This window comes from Bubalus bubalis, chromosome 3, assembly GCF_019923935.1.
Source record: "Bubalus bubalis isolate 160015118507 breed Murrah chromosome 3, NDDB_SH_1, whole genome shotgun sequence".
Classification (NCBI taxonomy): Eukaryota; Metazoa; Chordata; class Mammalia; order Artiodactyla; family Bovidae; genus Bubalus; species Bubalus bubalis.
In genome coordinates this window covers 14,235,361-14,257,704 of record NC_059159.1, presented here as the reverse complement: position 1 = coordinate 14,257,704, position 22,344 = coordinate 14,235,361, and the positions used below count along the sequence as shown (strand labels likewise).

General features: G+C 38.6%; 1 protein-coding gene across 2 annotated transcripts in view; it reads right to left on the bottom strand.

Annotated features, from left to right (window-relative positions):
* Positions 1–21,356, bottom strand: part of SMURF2 (SMAD specific E3 ubiquitin protein ligase 2) — a 113,900-nt gene extending 92,544 nt beyond the window's left edge. Inside the window, exon 1 of one of the 2 annotated variants that reach the window (XM_006049446.3) lies at positions 20,778–21,356. In XM_006049446.3, coding sequence (XP_006049508.1) covers positions 20,778–20,829 — 52 coding nt within the window. In that variant the 5' untranslated portion in view covers positions 20,830–21,356. Of the gene's footprint in view, positions 1–20,175; positions 20,665–20,777 lie in introns of those variants that run through there. The other variant, XM_044938759.1, reaches the window with a different exon arrangement.
* Positions 21,357–22,344: the final 988 nt, after the last annotated feature.

Below are 22,344 nucleotides of genomic sequence, written 5' to 3'. Positions count from 1 at the left end.
AACTGGGTGCTAGTGTTGGTGGAGCTGAGCAGTACAGGGGGGCTGGGAAAAAGGGTTACCGGTCCCCTCATTTTCAGGGGAGCATTTCTCCCGTTCCTAACCTTCCACACTACCAGGCATGCCTGATGCTTGGAGTCAATCTAGTTAAGTTTCTCCACAAAATGTCTAACTTTCTCCGAGGATTGAGGAAGAACAGTCACCAGGCTGCCTGGAATAACATACAGAAATATAGAACCTTTGACAGATTTTAAATCATTTCTCGTTTTCAGCCTCACATCTCATCTGCACCCCCCAAAGAAACCTGGTGCCCCCAACCCGTGAGTCTGTTCATGAGATCTCGGATATAAGGTAGCTGGAATACAGCAAGGATCTGGCACATCCTCTGCAACTACTTTATAGTCTACATTCTCAACTAAATTACCTGCTCCAACCCTTTTCCATCTCCCCCAAATTTTCTGACATCGTTATTTGTCATCTCCTCTTCTGTTCTTTTTGCTCTTACCCATTTACTCTCCTCTTCTGTTCTTTTTGCCCTTACCCATTTACTATCACTGAATGGGGTTTGGGAAAGAACAGAAGTAAATGTTTGCTCAATCCCCCATGCTTAAAAAGACAGCACAGTACTTGAATCACTTTTTTTTGATGCTAATGTACATCCAGGGTCATCCAGGTTTTGTGGAGCCTGGGGTTCATACAGTTTGGGGGCCCCATTTTAGAGTAAGAATACAAAATTAGGTATGAAAGCAAGTATTCAATTTTGAATGAGAAATCATAAATTTGAACAAGCTGACAAATATCAAACATTATAGAAGCCAGAAAAGAATACTTTTGTTAACTGACTACCTTAGAAAATCTTTTTTTCCTAGTTTTTTTGGCTGCATACTCACTGAGTACCTCTTCCCATGGGACAGGGGATTTTCTACAATTTGTTTTGACATAGTAGTCACATACCCACTCCAGTGTTCTTGCCTGGAGGATCCCAGGGACGGGGGAGCCTGGTGGGCTGCCGTCTCTGGGGCCGCACAGAGTCGGACACGACTGAGGCGACGCAGCAGCAGCAGCAGCAGTCACTTAATATAAAATTCACCATTTTAAACTGTGCGATGTTCCTAATGCTGCACAACCACCTCCATGATCTAATTCCAGAAAGAAACCCCACACCAGGGAAGTCACTCCCAATTCTCCCCTCCCCTGTCAACCACCAATCTACTTTATGTCTTCAAAGATTTTCCAACTGGAGGCATACAATGTGTGACCCTTTGTGTCTAAGCTTCTTTCACTCAGCATAACATCTCCGAGGTTCATCCACAGTGGCACATGTATTAGTACTTCATTCCCTTTTAGAGCTGATTAATATTCCATTATACAGATATACCACATTTTATCTATTCATCAGTTAATGAACATTTGGGTTGTTCCCACCCAACTACTTTGGCTATTAGGAATAATGTTACAATGAAAATTTGTGTACAAGTTGTTGTGTGAACACATGCTGTCAATTTTCTTAGTTATACAGCTAGGAATGGAATTGTTGAGTCACATGGTAAGTCCATGTTCAATTTTTTTAAGGAACTGCCAAAATTTTGCCACAGTGGCTGAACCATTTTTACATTCCCACCAACAATGTATGAAAATCCTTGCCAACACTTGTCCTCTTCCCACTTTTTATTACAGTCCTTCTAATGGGTGTGAAATGGTATCTCTAGTGACTCACAATATTGAGCAACTCTTCACAGGCTTATTGTTCACTGGTCCATCTTCTTGGAGAAATGTCTATTCAAGTTCTTTTCCCATTTTTTGTGTTTATGTGTTTTTTGTTTGTTTATGTGTTTTTTTATTGAAGTATAGCTGACTTACATTGTTGTACCAACCTCTGCTGTACAGCAAACTGACTCAATTTTATATGTATATTCTTTTAATATTCTTTTCCATTATGGTTTATCCAGAAAGACTGGAGATAGTTCCCTGTGCTACACAACAGGACCTTGCTGTTCATCCACTCTAAATGTTAAAAGTTTGCATCTACCAACCCTAAACTCACAGTCCACCCCTATCCCTCCCCACCCCGTCTTGGCAACCACAAGTCTGATCTCTGACCATAGATATATGAGTTTATTTATGAACTCTCAATTCTATTTCATGGACCTATTATGTCAACCCTTATGCCAATACCACACTTTCCCATGAGTTTTATGTCATTTTCTATAGAGATAACACAAAAATAATTCAATCCTGTCTCTAGCATAGCTGAGCACATTTTTTTGCTGTTATAAAACTTAGAAAAAGTTTCTTTTAGCACAGGGCCATTATTGGTAATGTTATGTAAACTTTTAGGACTGTGGCCAAACTTGGGGAAACTATTAACTATTCTCTTTCATATGAAGCTTTAAGATTCAGAAGAGTTTTTCACAAACTGGCCTTTTGGCATCAAACCTTATTTTTCCTCCACTAACCTCATACTTCAGGTGCCAGATGCCATGGGACATACTCAGGTTACTATACCATCTCTAGGACTGCACATTTATGTCACAATGTCAAATGAGTTAACACAACGTGTGGTAGTCCTAGACACTAACCTTGTACTCGGAGAAGGCAATGGCACCCCACTCCAGTATTCTTGCCTGGAAAATCCCATGGACAGAGGAGCCTGGTAGGCTGCAGTCCATGGGGTCGCAAAGAGTTGGACACGACTGAGCGACTTCCCTTTCACTTTTCACTTTCATGCATTGAAGAAGGAAATGGCAACCCACTCCAGTGTTCTTTCCTAGAGAATCCCAGGGACGGGAGAGCCTGGTGGGCTGCAGTCTAGGGGGTCACACAGAGTCGGACACGACTGAAGCGACTTAGCAGCAGCAGCAACTTTGTACTAGGATGGCTAGCAATACCTTGACTGTACATGAAGAGACTGAGAGACTACCCATAAACATTATCCCGCTAAAACCCAACTAAATGTATCCCCAGGTCAGTCTCCCCATAACCAAGTGCCCAAACTGCCTACAGCCATTCCAGTGCCACTAACATAAGGAGGGAGAAGCATGATAGAAGGCAAATCAGTGTAAAGAGAGACAATGATCTTAATTGCTTGTGGTTAAGATAGCTTTGCAACTTCATAACTGTGTGACAATGTACAGAAAATACTGTTTCTTGATCTGGGCATTGCTTATATAGGAATGTTAAGCTTGTGAAAAGTCTTTAAGTTGCAAACTTAAAATTTTTGGCACTTTTTCTGTATATATAATATATACTAATAAAACAATTTTTTTAAGTGATCATGTGATCACTTTATAGTGATCTTTGCGACCCCATGGACTGCAGCCTACCAGGCTCCTCCGTCCATGGGATTTTCCAGGCAAGAATACTGGAGTGGGGTGCCATTGCCTTCTCCGAGTGATCAACTGCCAGCATCTCTCCCAGGCCCTCAGATAGAATTCTGAAAGTTAAGCATCATTGGTTTCACAGTAAGTGAAAGTTGCTCAATCGTGTTCAACTCTTCACGATCCCATGGACTATACAGTCAGTCCATAGAATTCTCCAGGCCAGAATACTGGAGTGGGTAGCCTTTCCCTTCTCCAGGGGATCGTAAACTCACCTCTAAATATAGCAAACTAGACATCACAAGATGTGGTTTCTAGTATGGCCCTGGAGACTTTGGTACTGCCAACTAGCCACAGACTTAGAGAAGACACACGACTTCCCTGAGCGAGTTATTCACACAAAACGGGAAAGAGGTTAGACTATAAACTCTAAAACATCTTTCAGGTAGTACGTCTTCCAAGAAATACTTACAGAGTAACTCCTAAGTGTTTAGTATTATTCTAGGTGAATGAAACACACTCAGTCTCTGCCCTGTAGGAGCTTCCAATCCGGTACTGATAAAGGTTAAGGAAATCTAAATAAAGTATGGATTTTAGTTAAAAATGTCTCATTATTGATTCATTAATTGTGACAAATGTAACATACTAACGTAAGATTACTTAGTAATACAAGAAACTGGATAGGGAATATATAGAAAGTGAAAAATCTTACAATTTTTCTGTAAATCTAAAACTAATCTAAAATTTAACATTTTTACAATGACAATAAATATTTAAATATGAATAAATATGAATAAATATGAAAAAGTAGTAAATATGAAAATAAATTACAGCAAATGCTCTGAAGTTAACAGGATACTATGATAGAGAATAGCTAAGGTAGAAATTAGAGTATTTAGGAACTCTCTGAAATGATACACTGACACAGAAAAAAATTATAAGTAACTAGAGAAAGAAGATTACTAAAAAAAAAAAGAGTGGGCGGGTTTGCTTCAGGTGGGAAAGAGATTGGTCTCTTCAAGAAATCAAAACACAATTAAAGTCACTAAAGCATAATGAGCCAAGGAGAGACAGGGCCAGATTATACAGGATCTTGTGTAAAATAACATCTATTTCATTCAATGTATAATGGAAAACCACTGGAATGTTTAAGCAGGAGAGTAAAATAATCCAATTTACATTTTTTAATGAAACTGCTCCATGGAGAATTGATTATAAAAGGTTTAAAGAAAAACAATGCAGACCTGATGAAAGAGCACCAAAACTCTTTGATTATTAGCCCTGAACTACAATATTTTTTCAATATAAAACTCATTCCAGAGAATTAAATAATTTAATTCACATATTTTCATAAATTATTTTATTCAAATAGTATCTGCCTTCTTTCTTCTTACCAGTCTGCTTGTTTCCACCAAGTATCTTTATCCTACATAGAAATTTTACTTTTGGTTATTAATAACAAATTACCATAGCAAATTATCATTAACTCTTTTAGAAACTGTTGAAAATTTCTATGCCATTTGTTAAGTTCTCTGTAATAAAATTCCTGGAAACTTCAAAGGCAGAACATAACTCAATTATAAATGCTGGAAAATAGTATCAGATTAGGATACCAAAGAGCTTGGAGTCCAATCCAAAAACCAAAAGTAGCAGCAGCAGAGGCTGCCACCACTGTCCCCTATAACAACTTTTTAAATGACTGTAAATTCTTTTCTTCTATTTTTTCATCAAGAGATACAGTCAATGCTCTTTCCCCTGGAATCTAGAAGAGCTTGTAAGTAACTTGCTTGTAACCAATAAAATGCAACAAGGACTTTCTAAGGCTGAGTCAGAAAAGAAGATGGAGCTTTCTGCCTTGTTTCCTGACAATTCCTTCTGGTACCCTGAGCCAGTCATGTTAGCAGTTACACTGAAAACCACATGGAAAGACTTGCAAATGACCTGAAGAGAGATAAATGCCCAGCCAGTCACCAGTTATTCCAGTTTCAGCCACCATCTGAATAAAAATACATGACAGACCCTGCGCCAAAACCACCCAACAGAGCCCTTTCCAACCTTGTGACCCACAGAAATCATGAGAGAGAATAAAATTACTGCTTGTTTTAGGCCTTTAAGTTTTGGTGTAATTTTTTATGCAGCAATTCTAACAAGCCTTTATAGAAAATAGATGATAATTAGTTCAACTAACTGGGGGGAGGGAAAGAATTTGGCTAGCAACGAGGGTGCACTTTCTATATAGAGACCAGCTTTCATTTAAGAGACTTGGAAAAGCTATGTAATAACCCAGAGAAAGTCTAATAATAAGTAAGGCATAGTCTACCTGAAATCAATATAATTTTATGGCCTTACAGCCTCTACAGATTCTTTCCCTGCATCATAATTCTCCTATAGCAAAAGAAGGTACATAAATACACTTACCATGCCACTGAGTTCAGACAAATCAGTCTTCTATTATAATCCTTCTAAATACAGAAAATATCTATTATGGCCTAAATTAATCCCTGGCCTTTCTTCAATCAAAATGAGTAAGTCAATTACTGCAGAAGCATCAAAACTGCCAAACAAAGCAAAAATTATAGACTTACTCTTCTGAACTAAGAATCAACAACACATTACCACTAAGTAGAACAGATCTTTTAAATTACGTATCTTATTCATCGCTTTCTTTAAACTTAACAAATATCTAATAAGCACTGTGGGTAGACATATATGAGTAAGAGCTAGTTCATAGCTACAGAGAGGAGTTTACAGTGCTATGCGGAAAACATCAATACAACCAATGAATTTTAAGTCAATATAATAAATGATGCAATGGAGTATGCTAACGTATTATAGAAATATAAATAAGGGTGTTCTGTATATTTCTGTTTGCTCCTTCAGATCATTCTCCATCCTTTAATTAGCACATAGTATCCTAGGAGGCTGACATTTATGGACTATATTAACTGGCCTCGCTCACCCTTCACCTTCAAAGTGGGTTCAGTAAATGAGAAGCAACAGCAAGGGTCTCTCTGGGTTCCCATGACTACTCTCCCCCTTTCCCTTTCTTGCTCAAAGATGATGCTACTTCCTATCACTGCTAGTCCCAACGTGCTGCACCATTCCTAGCTGGATTCCCTTAATCCTGCCCATTCATTCTAAGTAATCTCTTAAGGACATTCTCCTTCATCTTTTGTGAGAATGTTATTTGTCTCTATCAGGACCCTAACTATTAGAGAGGGGCACCTAACTCAAAGTGGGAAAGTCTGGGATGACTTCTCAGAGGAGATAATGCTTCGGCTGTCTTAAAAGCCTAGTAGACTGGGCAGAGCAACTAGGTTAGGAAGAAAATATTGTAATTGTAATAGTGTCTCAGTAAACAGTACCATCAAAATTTGGGAGATATGAGAAAATGTGAAGAACAGGAAAAGAGGAGGAATTCAGAACATGGAATATAGGCATATGATGGAACAGGCATGATGGGAAACAAGGCTAGAAGCAAATCATATAGAGTTCTTAGATGAAAGTATTTAATAGATCTGGTTTCTATAAGTAAATTCAAAAAAGAAAGGTGAGCAGGGGGCAATGGGCCTATACTTTAAAAGTGACTTTAGACATACAACCAAATACAATGTATAGACCTTTCCTGCATCCTAATTAGAACAAACCGATTATTTCTGGTGGCTCAGATGGTCAAGAATCTGTTTGCAATGCAGAAGACCCAGGTTTGATCCCTGAGTCGGGAAGTTCCCCTGGAGAAGAAAATGGCAACCCACTCCAGTATTCTTGCCTGGAGAATTCCTTGGACAGAGGAGCCTGGTGGGCCACATCCATGGGGTCACCAAGAGTCGGACACAACTGAGAGACTAACACACACACACACACTTATTCAAAAGGGGGTGGGAGGAGATGAGGAAAAGAAGAATCAGAAATACATCATTTCATTAGATGGATGAGGTTTTATTTTTAATTCATTCATGTGTCTATCAATGAATGTTTATTGAAAATATTTTATTTCAACTTTTCATTTTTATAAATTCAACTGCTAAGAAAGCTTATTTTTATGAAAAAAAATTTTTTAATGATCAACTAGCAACTTGATCGAGTCCCTAAATTAAATTAAAGGGTTGAAACTATATGACTTGTAAAAAAAGGTGTCACTCATTGGAGTCACTGCCTTCCCAACAACCTCATCAATATATTAACTTGTCTCTTAGGTGGCCTGGAAAGCCTCTTAACCCAGGACGATGTTATTTGGGATAGTCAAGAGATGTGCCTTTCTTTTGTAAAGAGAATGGAAGAAAATATAAAAAACTAATCAACTTTAGAATCTAAAAACTGAGCTCCCTTGAACTCCCTCAAAAATATCCACAGGTTTTCATTCTTTTATTTTACCCTCATTGCATGTACCATTAACTCTAGCATTAACTGTTCAGTTACTTCATCCATCAAGTCTTGTCTCTGCTTGTTTACACTGTAGGTTCCCTGAAAGCAAGACGAGGATCCAAACTCTTCCTGAAATCCCAAAACCTACCCCTAAGGGTAAGTAAGGTGCATGTAAGACGCTCAAAAATGATCACGGAATGGATACATAAGTATTTCATCACCATTCCAAGTCCTCTCTCTAGTTAAAAGAAAAAAAGATTTAAGATAACTAAACTGGAAATCAGAAAAACTTGAAATAACATCACCAACCTATTTTAAAATAATAAAAAGAGTAGTTCACTACCTAAGCTTTCCTAAATCACTACAGATGGTGACTGCAGCCATGAAATTAAAAGACGCTTACTCCTTGGAAGGAAAGTTATGACCAACCTAGATAGCATATTGAAAAGCAGAGATATTACTTTGCCAACAAAGGTTCGTCTAGTCAAGGCTATGGTTTTTCCAGTGGTCATGTATGGATGTGAGAGTTGGACTGTGAAGAAGGCTGAGCGCCAAAGAATTGATGCTTTTGAACTGTGGTGTTGGAGAAGAATCTTGATAGTCCCTTGGACTGCAAGGAGGTCCAACCAGTCCATTCTGAAGGAGATCAGCCCTGGGATTTCTTTGGAAGGAATGATGCTGAAGCTGAAACTCCAGTACTTTGGCCACCTCATGCGAAGAGTTGACTCATTGGAAAAGACTCTGATGCTGGGCGGGATTGGGGGCAGGAGGAGAAGGGGACGCCAGAGGATGAGATGGCTGGATGGCATCACTGACTCGATGGACTTGAGTCTGAGTGAACTCCGGGAGTTGGTGATGGACAGGGAGGCCTGGCATGCTGCGATTCATGGGGTCGAAAAGAGTCAGACATGACTGAGCAACTGATCTGATCTGAAGCTTTCCTATCTACCTAAATTTAAAAAATTTCAAAACAACTAAGAAATAGAAGGGACTGCCCTATAGCTCAGATGGTAAAGAATCTGCCTGCAATGCAGGAGACCCAGGTTCAATTCCTGGGTCAGGAAGATCCCCTGGAGAAGGAAAGGCAACCCACTCCAGTATTCTTGCCTGGAGAATCCCATAGACAGAGGAGCCTGGCGGGCTACATGTAGTCCATGGGGTTGCAGAGAGTTGGACACAACTAAGCAACTAACACACACATACACATATACAGGAAATAAAAAACTAAAATGTATAAGGATTCATATTTTATTATGAAAGACTTTTGGTACAACCAGCCTTATCTCTATGGAACTTAAAAAGTTGTACCAATTGTTCCCTCAAAAAAATCTATTACTATTCTCTTTGTAAGATTCAAGAAAAAAAATTTCATTAGGTAAAAGATTATATTTCACTTTCATTGATTTAGAATACCTATAGTCAGGATCTGAATAGCAATTAAATTAGATAACAAATGAGAACAAGTTAAAACTATAGCGTTCTGAAAAATTATCTTCCTAACACTGACAGACTTGTTATACATGTGAATTTCTTAGATGACACTGCAAAAACAAATCTTTTGTACTGAATATCAGACTGATCTTCACTTTGTAGAGAAGTAAATTTTGCAGAGGATGGTAAAAGATTACTATTCATTAAGTCAAATACAAACCTAAATGAGTACTTCAGTCCTCTATCTTTATAACTTAACACTGTCAAAATTTACTAAGGCACAAACATCAGTTAATTCAGTAATAACATCACAAAAAGAGACTCTATTATTTGTTTCAAATGAAGTCCTCTTAAACCATCTAAGCATTTTTTTCAATTTCATCATTCTTGAATTCACAAATATTTACCGAAGATACACTATGTATCAAGTACTGTGTCAGACATGGTATTTTGAACATATCAAATACCATTTTACTTTTTCATTCTTTTTCATTCTTCTTCCTTTACAAAACTCAATTTTAAAAAAGTTCTTTCAACCTTATAGAATTAACTTCATATGACTCTGAATAACCAATCAATAAGTTTTCTACTTCACAAGAGAAAGTTCAAGCCTGATGACATAAGATCATACAAAAATAAAAAATGAATTAACTACCAATGTTTGCAATTCTAATATAACAAAAATAATTTGGGGGGCTTCCCAGGTGATGCCAATGGAAAAGAACCCACCTGCCAATGAGAGAGGCGTAAGAGACACAGGTTCAATTCCTGGGTCAGAAAGATCCCCTGGAGGAGGGCATGGCAACCCACTCCAGTATTCTTGCCTGGAAAATCCAGGACAGAGGAGCCTGGAGGGCTACCGTCCATGGGGTCGCAAAGAGTGGAACACGGCGGAAGCGACTTCACATACATGTATGCATTCTTCCTATACATATATTAATAACATAACATACAGTTTATATAAGGAAGTTTATCCTAAAGCATGGATTTTCACTAGAAGCCAGCATCACCTCTGATAGTTTCTAATTCTCCAACTCTCCTTAAGAACTCTTATTTACAACTTTGAGTTTCAGTTTTACAAGTTTCTTTTACTCACTGTTGATATCTACCTGTGCAGAAATATCTCCACCTACTGGCAAGAGATGAAACTACAGGCAATTTTTGAAAGTACTAGCAAAAAGTTATTGAAGATGTGGATAGAACCAGTTCTCCCATCTCCAAAACCCTAAGCCATTCAAATTATTCTCCCAAGCTCCTTTACTTCTTTAATGTTGTACTTGCTCCTATAAAACAGCATATAATTTGTTATGACTATTTAAAACACTATCTTTGCACACAGTATATATAAAAATAGATAAACAGAAAGAACCTACTGTACAGCACAGGGAACTCTACTCAATACTCTGTGATGACCTAAATGGGAAAAGAATCTTAAAAAGAGTGGATATATGTATACATATAAATGACTCACTTTGCTGTACTGCAGAAACTAACACAACATTGTAAATCAACTATACTCCAACAAAAATTAATTAAAAACAAAACTCAATCTTTGGATAAAAATGTCAAAATATATTAACATAATACTTGAATACAGCTTAAATAGTATTTTTCACATACATTATTTCTTACCTAGCAGGATCCTAAAATAAATAACACTGTCATTTTAAACGTGTATTTATAACTAAAAAGCATAGGCACCAAGAGAATAAGAGATTTGCTTAAAGATACAAAGTTAATCAGTGGCATAACTAAGATCTGAATCCGAATTTCCTAGCTCCAAGTTCTATACATTACACAACATTCCCAACTGCCTCCAACCTTAAAGAGTAAATAGGTCTACATTGTAGATGTCTGCTTTATGACAGTTTCCAGGAATACACTGTGGTTAAATTAAAAAGTCTGCTCATATTTTAATAAAATTTTCTTCCATATTCAGATGGCCAAGAGGCACATGAAAAGATGTTCAATATCGCTAATTATTAGAGAAATGCAAATCAAAACTACAATGAGATACCACCTCATACCAGTCAGAATCGTCATCATTAAAAACTCTACAAATAACAAATGCTGGAGAGGATGTGGGAAAGAGAGAATCCTCCTACGCCACTGGTAGGAATGTGAATTGGTACAGTCACTCTGTTAAACAGTATAAAGCTTCCTCAGAAAGCTAAAAATAAAATTACCATATGAGGGCTTCCCTGGTACCTCAGCACTAAAGAATCCGCCTGCCAGTGCAGGAGACACAGGTTCGATCCCTGATCCAGGAAGATCCCACATGCCACAGAGCAACTAAGCCCATGTGCCACAACTATTGAGTCTTTTAAAAACTCAGCACAGCCAATAAATAAATAAAATTATAGAATTACCGTATGATCCAGCAATCCCATTCTTGGGCATATAGCCAGTTACAACCCTAATCCAAAAAGATACACACACTCACTCCAATGTTCATAGCAGTGCTCTTCACAGTAGTCAATACACAGAAATAACCTAAATGTCTATCAACAGATGAATGGATAAAGAAGATGTGGTACACATATACAATGGAATACAACTCAGCCATTAAAATAGAATGAAATAATGCCATTTGCAGCCACATGGATGGACCTAGAGATTATCAATAAATCAGCAAGACAAATACCATAATGCTCACTTGTGGAATCTAAAATATGACACAAATGAACCTAATCTACCAACCAGAAACAGGCGCACAGTTGCCGGGGGGAGGGGGCTGAGGGAGGGAAGGAGTGGGAAGTTGGAGTTAGCAGATGTATGGAATGAATAAACAACAAGGTCCAACTGTATAACACAGAGAACTATACTCTGTATATGACAAGCCATAATGGAAAAGAACAGGGGAAAAAAGAAAATATATATATACACACACACACACAAACATATATATAACTGAATCACTTTGCTGTACAGCAGAAATTAACATAACATGATAAATCAACTATACTTTAATAAAAAATTGTTTTTCTTTTGTCTTATAGAAAAATGCTCTTAGAATAAGTTTTTAAAAATGTAATTCAACCCACATTTAACAAAACAATTATAATTATATCCTTCTTTTCTATTGCCACATTTTAGGTATGTTTATTTTTTTATCCCACCTTTTTCCAAAAATTATTTGAAGAGGCTGGTAGCTGTAAATAGCAAACTTTATTAAGTCATGCTTATTGTTATCCACTTTCATCAGTAAGAGACAAAAATAATAAACTTCTTAAAAGATTTGTAATCGAATTTTAAAAAGAAAAGCGAGCCCAACCTAGGTTTATTCTGATTTCTTATACTTCTGTTCATGGTATTATAGAATTTAAAAAATTAATGTCTGACACATGTCAAGAAACTGATAAGTATTTGTTGACTAAATAAATGAAATAATGGCTCCAGACCATTACAAGATTCTAAATCATTATGGGGTCCTACATTGAAGACTCAATTATGCTTATTAAACTGTTTTCAAGATGTTTCCAAAAAGTTTAATCAATGTGTGATATCAGAAGACTTATATGTTAAAGCTACAGTAATAAGAAAGTGTTAATTATAAACAATAAACTTACAAAGAAAAGAATGCTAAATAAAAGGAACAGAATAGAGTCCAGAAAGAGAACATGTATGTTGTCAACTGATTTTTAGCAAGGTGCCAAGACAATTCAACGGAGGAAACAAAAGCATTTTAACAAGTGGTGCGAGGAAAATTGGCTATCCGTGAGAGAAAAGAAAAAGAACCTGATCCTTACTTATCACAGTTAAATTAACTTTAGGAGGGTCCCAAACCGAAATGTAAGAGCTAATATAAATATTGCAGAAGAAAACATAGAAAATCTTTAGAACTGTGGATTAGGAAAAGATTTCTTATATTTGACGTAAAAAGCATGAACCATAAAGAAAAAAACTGATGAATAGGGGTTATTCAAAATTCAAAACTTCTGCTCTTTGAGACACTATTAAGGGGAGGAAAAAGCCACATGCATATTAGGAGAAAATATCTGCAAAACACTTATCTGATAAAGAATCTGTATCCAGAATACAAAAAGAATTCTCAAAACTCAGTAAGAAAACAATCCAATTTTAAAACTATGAGCAAAAGATTTGAAAAGATATTCACCAAAGATACACAGATGACAAATAAGTCTATTAAAAGATGCCTAACACTGTAGGTCAGTAAAGGAATTAAAACTAAAACTACACTTAAGTTATCTCTACACATCAATTAGAATGGTTAAAATCAAAGACTGACAACAGCAAGTGCTAAAGCTCTGGCTAGGATCGGGAGCAACTGGAACTCTCAGACGCTTCTGATAGAAAAACAAAAATGGTACAACTTTGAAAAACAGTTCAGCAGTTTGGTGTTTAAGTTAAACACATACTTACTATATGATCCAACAATCCTAAATATTTACCCAAGAGAAATAAAAACATGTTCACAAAGAGAGGTGTACCCAAATTTCCTTTATGATGGCTTTACTTATGATGGCAAAAAACTGGAAACCAATGTCTGGATATTTGTGAACGCATAAATAAAATGGGGTATGCGTGTACAATGCAATATTTTTCTGGAACAAAAGGAACAAACAACTGATACACGACTTGGATGGACCTCAAAAGCACTACACTAAGTGAAAGATGCCTGACTCAGAATACTACATACTGTATTGTCACATTTATATAAAATACTAGGAAAGACAAAACTACAGCAACAGAAAGGGAATCAGTGGTTGCCAAGGACTGGGGATGGGAGAAGACTGTGAAGAGGCAGGAGGAAACTTTTGGGGAAGAAAAAAACGCGATTTGTGCGATCATCTATGTAGGAATTCCTACCTAAAAGCAATATTTATTTTAAAACTAAGTTTTATGTCTGCTGTGGATTTTTAATAAGAAACCAGACCAAACTGCCAAACTTAAGACACATGAAATTTCTAAATTCATATCAAATGCAGTTTTTAAAAAGTCAATGCCTTTAGAAGTGATTCTAAAATAAACTGATATAAAATTCTTCACTTTGTTCAATTAATCATATATTAGTCCAAAAATCCAAATGAAAAGAAAAAAAATTTAGTGTTAACACTAACTGTAAAAAATGCCAAATACTCGGGACTTCCCTAGTGGTCCAGGGGCTCAGAGTCCACGCTCCCAATGCAGGAGGCCAGTGTTTGATCCTTGGTCAAGGAACTAGATACCACATGTTACAACCAAGACCTGGTGCAACCAAATACATACATTTTTTTTTAAATGGCAAATACTGATATCTGGAAAACTCGCACTAGTGAAATATTAGTAGGCTCAGTGTTCAGCAAAGTCGCTCTAATCAAGCAAAAATAGATACGACTGCAATCCTAAATAGAAACCAATAACTAAGGTTAGAAAATACAATGAATATGCTACAAATATAAATTAGCTGGAATTACATTAAAACATAGAAAGAAAACTATTAAGCTAGTCTAAGCAATATAAACAAAAGTTCAAATAAACATAAAAACACTGCATGTTTCTAGGTGGAAAAATGAAATACACTTAAATGCCTCCTTTTCCCAAATTAATGGATTCTAATCACAATCAATGAATTTGTTTTTAAATTTAACCATTTAATTGGAGTTAACTTGGAAGAGCAAATAAGAGCAAAAATATTTTTCTGGTACAATGAGAATATTAAACTAAATTATAAGTTATAATAATGAAAAGAGTATGACACTGAACAAGAGCTCATCCATTGTAACTAACGTATTAACGTAACAAAAAGGTATCACAGCACTATGAAAAGGAAGAACTGGTTAACAAATAACGATGAGATGACTAAATAGCAATTTGGGGGGCAATGTCTTCCTAAATCATTTTTAAAAACACTAAAATAAAACGTACTTAAATATTTACTAAGCCTCTTGAAGAAAAGGGCTTCCCTAGGTATAAAAGACAGAAAAAACCAAGGGAAAGTTGGACAAATTTGACTCCTTAAGTAACAAATTTATTCAAAATCACTTTTCTTCCAAAAATGATCAAAATTAAAAGTCAAATAACAGACTAGGGAAAATGTCTGTAACAAGTATGACAACCGATTAATACCTTTTTCAGTTCTCAAGCAGATCACCCAAGAAAAACACACAGAGCCTAACCAATATCTAGGACAAGACCAAACAAGTCAACAAAGAGAAATAATTAGTTAACAGAAAAATACTCAATTTTACAAGAAACTGTTAAATACTCTTTGTCATGAAGTTAGCAAACATCTAAAAAAAAAAAACAAGAGCCAATTCTTATAATAGAATATTAAGAGGGATACATTTATTCAATGCTGCTCTAAACAGGCACAATTCTTTTAGGAAATAGCCTGAGGAAAAAAATTCATCAAGAACCTAAAAAGATCCACACCCTTTAATGCAATAGCACTCTATGGAAATATCCTAAGAAAACAACCCTTAAAAAAAAAATTTTATCTACACCAAAATGTTTACAGCAACTATCTATAGAAATAAAATTTAGAGATAAAAATTAAAACAAGAAAAAAAACATGAACAATGGTGATTGTATAGCATTCTCTTAACTGGTTATCCTAAAATCAGTCTTCACAGTTTCCATCCCAGTCCATCCTTATTGCCTGAAGATTGACGTTTCTAAACATCGAATATATCAAAGCTTAAAATCCTTCAATGGTTCCCACCACTGTAAAAAATTTAAAAATATCAAACTTCTTGGCAAAATCTCTATATAACAAGGTCCTAAAATGGGTTGGTCCAGTCTACAGCCTGATCTCTTGCCACTCACACCCAGTGTACTGGTCATAAAGAACACACGTAAAAATACACAGAATTATTTCTATGTCTCCAGCATTCGCTCAAAATAAAATGCCAGAAAGCTCTTAATCCATGTTGAAACAGGATTCTGCCTTCACATGAGTTTACAGCATTGACAAGACTAAGCATAAATAACTCGGGACAACTCACTGCCTTCTGTGAGTTAGGTCTGATGCTAGAGGTAGAGCCTCCTAGTCACAGAGGAAAGGTCAACACCGGTCAAGGAGAAATTTATGGATAAGGGTTCCTTGAGTTGAGCCTTAAAAGATGAGCAAGGATTTCGAGGGACAAGGGTAAGTCAAAATAAATTAAGCTGTTTTATTTTCCACACAAGATCTTAGAAGTTTGTAACAGGCACTCTAGACAGACAACTTGGGCTCTGACATGTACTTAATCTAAGTTTCTCCTACCTCTTGGAGTATGAGAATTAAAAGTAATAATAGATGTAAACTTAATATGGTATGTGGCACTTAATAAGCATTCAATACATGTCCCTTATACAGAAACACATAACAATGCTGATTACAACAATATATTTCAAAGGTTTAGCATTCTTAGAACAAAGTACCAATAAACAAAAATGAGAGCAAAGAGAAAAAGCTGTAAGAACAGGGCAACATACAGCCAGAATCAAACAGTTCTCCCTACACACTATGACGACATCCTCGTACTACACATCACAACAGCACAATAACATATTCATAATGATTGCTGCTACTGTTCCATCGCTAAGTCATGTCTGACTCTTTTGCAACTCCATGGACTGTAGCCCGCCAAGCTCCTCTGTAGATGGGATTTCCCAGGCAAGAATACCATTTCCTTCCATTTCCTTCTCCAGGGGATTGTCCTGACCCAGGGATTGAACCCACAACTCCTGCACGGCAGGTGGATTCTTTACCACTGAGCCCCCTGGCACTGAATCATAAATAAAACATTAAGTTCTGTTAAGGACGGACTACTTGAAGAGTAAGACATAGTACATCTTTGAAAGCCTTCAAAATTGTTGGAAGATACCAAAAATGGCTAAAATAAAGACCTTGCAGGGCTAAAGCATGGACCTTCATTTACCTTGAAAATGGAGTTATATACTACATATGCTAAATTATATGCTAAATAAATGTCAGTATGTTGTGATAGTTACAGTTCAATCAACAGGAAAAAAGCAGAATCCATGTTTAAACACACACACACACACACATCCACACTTTAGTCACCAATGAAAACCAAACAACATTAAGCACCTTGGCAGTTTCAGTCCCTGCCTGAAGGTTAGACTGGAAGAGATAAACTTAAAAGAAAAGGAAGGAGCTAAGTCACACTGGCTTCATCCTCAGACACCAAGGAAAAAAAAAAGAATTGGGGACATTCAAATTACTAACACCCATAGAACAAACCATTATGGTGTACAGGCACATTCCCACTTAGGAAACTACGACAATCAAGTTGCAATTTTTAAAATTTTTGAATCAACAAAATGTGCAATAAAACAATACTAAGATACCAGCATATGTAAAATGAGACTTTTTTAAAGTTAATATTGCTTTAGCTATAGCCAAGGTTATTACTGCTTAGAATTTTATAAATTAATAACAAGGAACAGTGTACAAAAACATTTAAATTACAAACAGGTCTACAATAAATGTTTTGGAGAAGTAATCTGTTATTTCTCCATATCTAAGACTTTTAAATATTTGAAACTATAGTAAACTGCTTTTTTCCAGCCTTTGGTTTTCAAAAACAGTAATAATATAAAAAACTACCCTCAATTTTTTTACCTCAAAGAATATCTTCTATCCAAACCATCATAAGAAAAGGCCTATGCATAAGTCTAATGTACAAGAATTTACATTTTATAATTAATTTTCTGTATGAATACTAGTTGAAATTGATAGCTTTACCATATAATCCATTTTAATGATCAAGTATTAATGTGTCACAAAAAACAGTAGTAGTTTGATGGACCAAATCAGATCTTAACCACCAATGACCTGAGGAATTTCAAATTTCATATCAAATTAGCACTGCCTTCTTCGCATCAACAAATATCAAACAGTTCACTAGTTGACTGTAGTCTTAGGAATAACATGTGAAAAAGTATAGTATCTGTGGTGTGCAGAGATCTCATGGTTCAAATATTTTTCCTTCAGTTCGTGTGTACATGTGAGAATGTATATATGGGGGGAGGGGTGTGTGTGTGTGTCTGTGACAAACACCAAGCAAAAGCTGTTTACGTCTTTCAGTAAAGGGACAGCTCTACATGAAGGACATAACTGAGTAACTACAATTCATGAAGCACCTTGGAATCAAAGACAGTCTATAAATTTAAAATACTAATATGGTATTAAAGCAAAGAACAATTATTTTACATCATCTTACAGTTCAAGTATACTGTAATCCAAATAAAAATTCACTATGGGATTTGCTCCCATTTTTTTTTTTTTTTTTTTAGTAATTTTCCTCTATTATGGAACCCAGATCTAAATGAACTGTTAAACACTTAAGTCTAAAGGTATGCCAAACATTTCTTAAGGTCTTAACAAAGAATCAACCTTTTTTTTTTTTTTTTAAAAACAAAATGAGGCCTAGGTTAAATATTTTATTTGGCTTCTCAAGATGGACTGAAAAGTTGGGCACCAGCTCCAGACCAATTCCTGGACGCACATCAAACACAGCCCTGTCATTTATCCAGTCAGTCAAAACAATCTTTTCCATCTAACTCTTTAATGTTTATGTCCTAAAAAGCTGCTAATTGAATCCAGCTCTTAAAATCTATTTGTTAAAATCTATACCATCTAATTTGTAAGTGGACAAAAATGAAAAAATACATATTAACCTTCCTGGCAAAACAGAAGGGACTCTACCATTCGTAACCAAAAGGAAGAAGGCGAAGTTCTTAATATTTAAATAGTTTTCTCTTAAAATATGACAGAGACAAATTCCCAATGGTTTTAAGAAACTGAGAGTATCTAAAACTGTTTTTACAATTAAGGGGACAAAGTGTATTTAAAATTCCTCAGAAAAATCTAAAAATACAAAATTACTCTATAGATTTAGCCCAGTATTCCCTATCCCTCCAAAAAATAAGTGTAATCTTTTCTCCTGACTTTACTCATGAATTTTTATAATGTATCATATGCAGGAAGAAAACCACAGATAAACACTTTAAGATCTTCTGAATCACACTAAAAACCTCAAACTCATTTTATCTGCAGAAAGTCAAAAGCCCTGTTTTCTCCCTCGTGCTCTCATCGTGTATATAACCTAGAAGGAATTAAGTGGCCACCAGCCTATTTCTGATACCTTTTGCACACCTGGAATCACAGGTTCTTTCCATGATCACTGACACAGGACTGACTCCACAGAGGAACAGCAGTTAGATAAACTCTAAAACAACAAAGATCCCTTATAAAGGTTTCCATTGATTCATTAAGAAAATAAGGAAACTGAATGGGGGGAAGTAAGGGAGACAGGCATCCCCCAATCCAGGTTTTCCATTAAGAACCACTCAGTTAATGATTCTTTGCAATATTCCCTAGAGAAAGTAAAACTGTCATGAAAATAATATATTTTAAAAATTGCAGCCAACATACAGTCAGGCTAAATTCTCGAATACCTAATTCACTGCAAGTTTTTATCTCGAAAGTTCAGCCAGTGGACTGGGATGTGACATACAAGCATTCAATTACAAAATTAGTCCGTATAAATCTCAAAGTCTAGTGGAGACAAACATAATTACAGTTTATTCTTACACACGCACCCACACACACACAGATTCTCTAAGTCATCTTTCTCACCACACATCTGAATATCAACGTGCACAATTTATTAATAGCGAATAATGAAGCCAGAATTACTACAATGGTTTCATTTACACGCATCAAACTCCAAATAATTTTTCCCTAAAATGGGGTAACACGACCATGTAAGAATATAAAAAACGTACTTCTAACATTCAAGATCTAACACACTTGGGATCATAAACACTTCGTAAGAAAAGTCTGCTATCCAGCAACCCCTCCAGACATTCTTTTCCATTTAGAAAAAGGAAGGGGAGGAGAGTGGGGAGAGAGAAAAACTTTGCTTCAAAGTCCGTCTGAGCACAAACTTAGAAAGGGACTCAAAAAAAGTGTGTTTTTAAAGCAGGTTATAAGTGAGACACAAGTTCTGCGGCCTACAAGGAACAACCCCAAACATACTACCCTACAATCAAACACTTCCAAAACACAGAGGGTACAATGAGCCCGAGTCGTCGGATCAGGCAGACACACCGGAAAAGTCAACCTCGATCTCCTTCCCTCTCAAGTCGTGCGTTTCAGGTGTGTGGCACCGGCTGCTGCGCCTGGCAGCCGAGAGGGAAGGTTTTGCACGCGGGCATAAGTGGGCGAACAAGTTAACAACCGGGGAACACACACACACACACCCTCCCGTTAAGCGCTCCATCTTTAAGGAGTGTTTACTGCGCGCAGTCAGCAGCCGGATTCAATAATCCCCGCCACAGGAGCTCCTCATCCCCTCCACGACCCCACCTGGGCAGCAGCCCAAGGGCTGCTCCCCAACGCCCCGGGAGAGAGTCTTGCTTCTCGGCCAAGGCTTTTCGACCTCAAATCCGCCTGGAATTCCAACGGGGGGACCCCCCCCAACAACAACAACAAAAGACCCCCGACTCACCCTTGGCTTTTCTAAGAATTTCCCAACGAGGGAGAGTGGTTTTGCAATTACTCTCCCTGAACTAGGCCTTCCCACGTCCCCGACCTCCCACTCACCATTGATCGCGACCCTGGCCCTTCTCAAGGCCACAGGCACCCCCCGCCGGCTCACCCACCCCGCGGCCGCCCTGGCCTGGCTCCCGCCGCCCGCCCAACCCCCTCACCTGTCAGGCGCAGCTTGACGGGCCCGTTCCTCCGGCCCCCGGGGTTAGACATGTCCCCGGCGGCGGGGGCGGCGGCGGGGCTGCGGCCGCGGCGCGGGGCCCGGGGCCGGCGGGCGGCGGGCGGGGCGGGGGCGACGGCGAGGCGCGGCGCAGTCACCACAGCGGCCGGGGCTGGGGCCCGAGCAGCCGGCGCCGCGGCCGCCACGGCCGGAGGGTCCCGGATGTGCCGAGCGTCGTCGCCATGAGCCGCGGAGGGAGCGGGACGCCGAGCTCCCCCCTCCTCCCACTTCTCTTTCCTTGGCCCGGGCCGCACAACAAAGCGGCAGCCGCGGCCGGCCGCGCCGCCTCCGCCCGCGCCCCCGCCGCCTCCACGCAGCCTCCTCTGCCTTTCCCTCTTCTCGGCTCGGTGAGGCCCAGGAGCCGACGGGGCCGGGCGGTTGAGGCGGGCGGTGCTCGGCGGCGCCGGAGCAGGATTCTGGGCTCGGCCGCTTCCTCCTCCACCCGCCCTCTTGTCTGAGGAAACCCGGTCCTGGGGCCGCCGCCGCCACTCAGCGGCTCCGGGGGGCGGGGTGGAGACGGGGGCGGGGCCGACGGGGCGGGGCGGGGCCGACGGTGCGGGGCGGGGGCGGGGGTGGGGCCTGGGTGGCCGCGCGCGGAGCACCCGGGGGGCGGAGGCGCCAGGCCTGGCTTCGGCCTGGGTGCGGCGGTCCGGGCTGATGAGCCCTGCCGTCCCACGCAGAACTTGAGGAAGAAGCGGGCAAAGGATCCGGGTGGCTGCGCCGACCTCTGTGGTGCCAGGAGGGCCTGGAGTTCAACCCGCTTAAGGAAGAGCTTTTGTCTGCGCAATACAGGCTGCCTTTATTAGACGCCCACCGCGTGCAGGGCGCTTCTCTGAGAGGCAGGGGCCAGCGGCTAGAACCGAACCTGCTACGGTCCGGAGTGAGCCTCGGCTGGAGTGAGGCAGGAGACGCTCTTCCCACACCGAGGGTTCCGGCAGATCCCCAAAGGTGTTTTGCTCCTGGTAGCGTAGTTTCCACCTCCATCCAGGACTCACCTGATGAACGAGATCAGGTTACCAGCCTGCTTGGGCTCTTTTTCTCAACTGTAGCGCAGGGATAGGCGGATGATAATGCCTTAAAGGATAATTAACAAGATAAGCCTTCGAGAGCAATGTATGAAAGCTCTTCGTACAGGACTGTATTTTGTTATCTCAGGAGGAAAAAAATAGAAAATGAAATAAAAATAAATGTACCTTACCCTTTGACCCTGTAATTGCACTCAGGAATTTATTCTTGATATAATAGTACAGAAGATGTTATTGCAAAATTCGGTTAATAACAAAAAGGAGACGAGCTGACAGCCTAATGGCGAATTTCATTACATCAACCGCATAGGTTTTAATGCCCCCATTTAAGTGGCAATTACGAAGATCATATAATATGGAAGAGTTTACAAATAATCAAAGTTTAAAAGCAGAATAAAAAGTTGTATGTATGCATGCAAAAATATATACATGGAGGATTTTTTTGTGTGCTGTTTTGCTTAAAGCTACTATTGCAATTTTAAA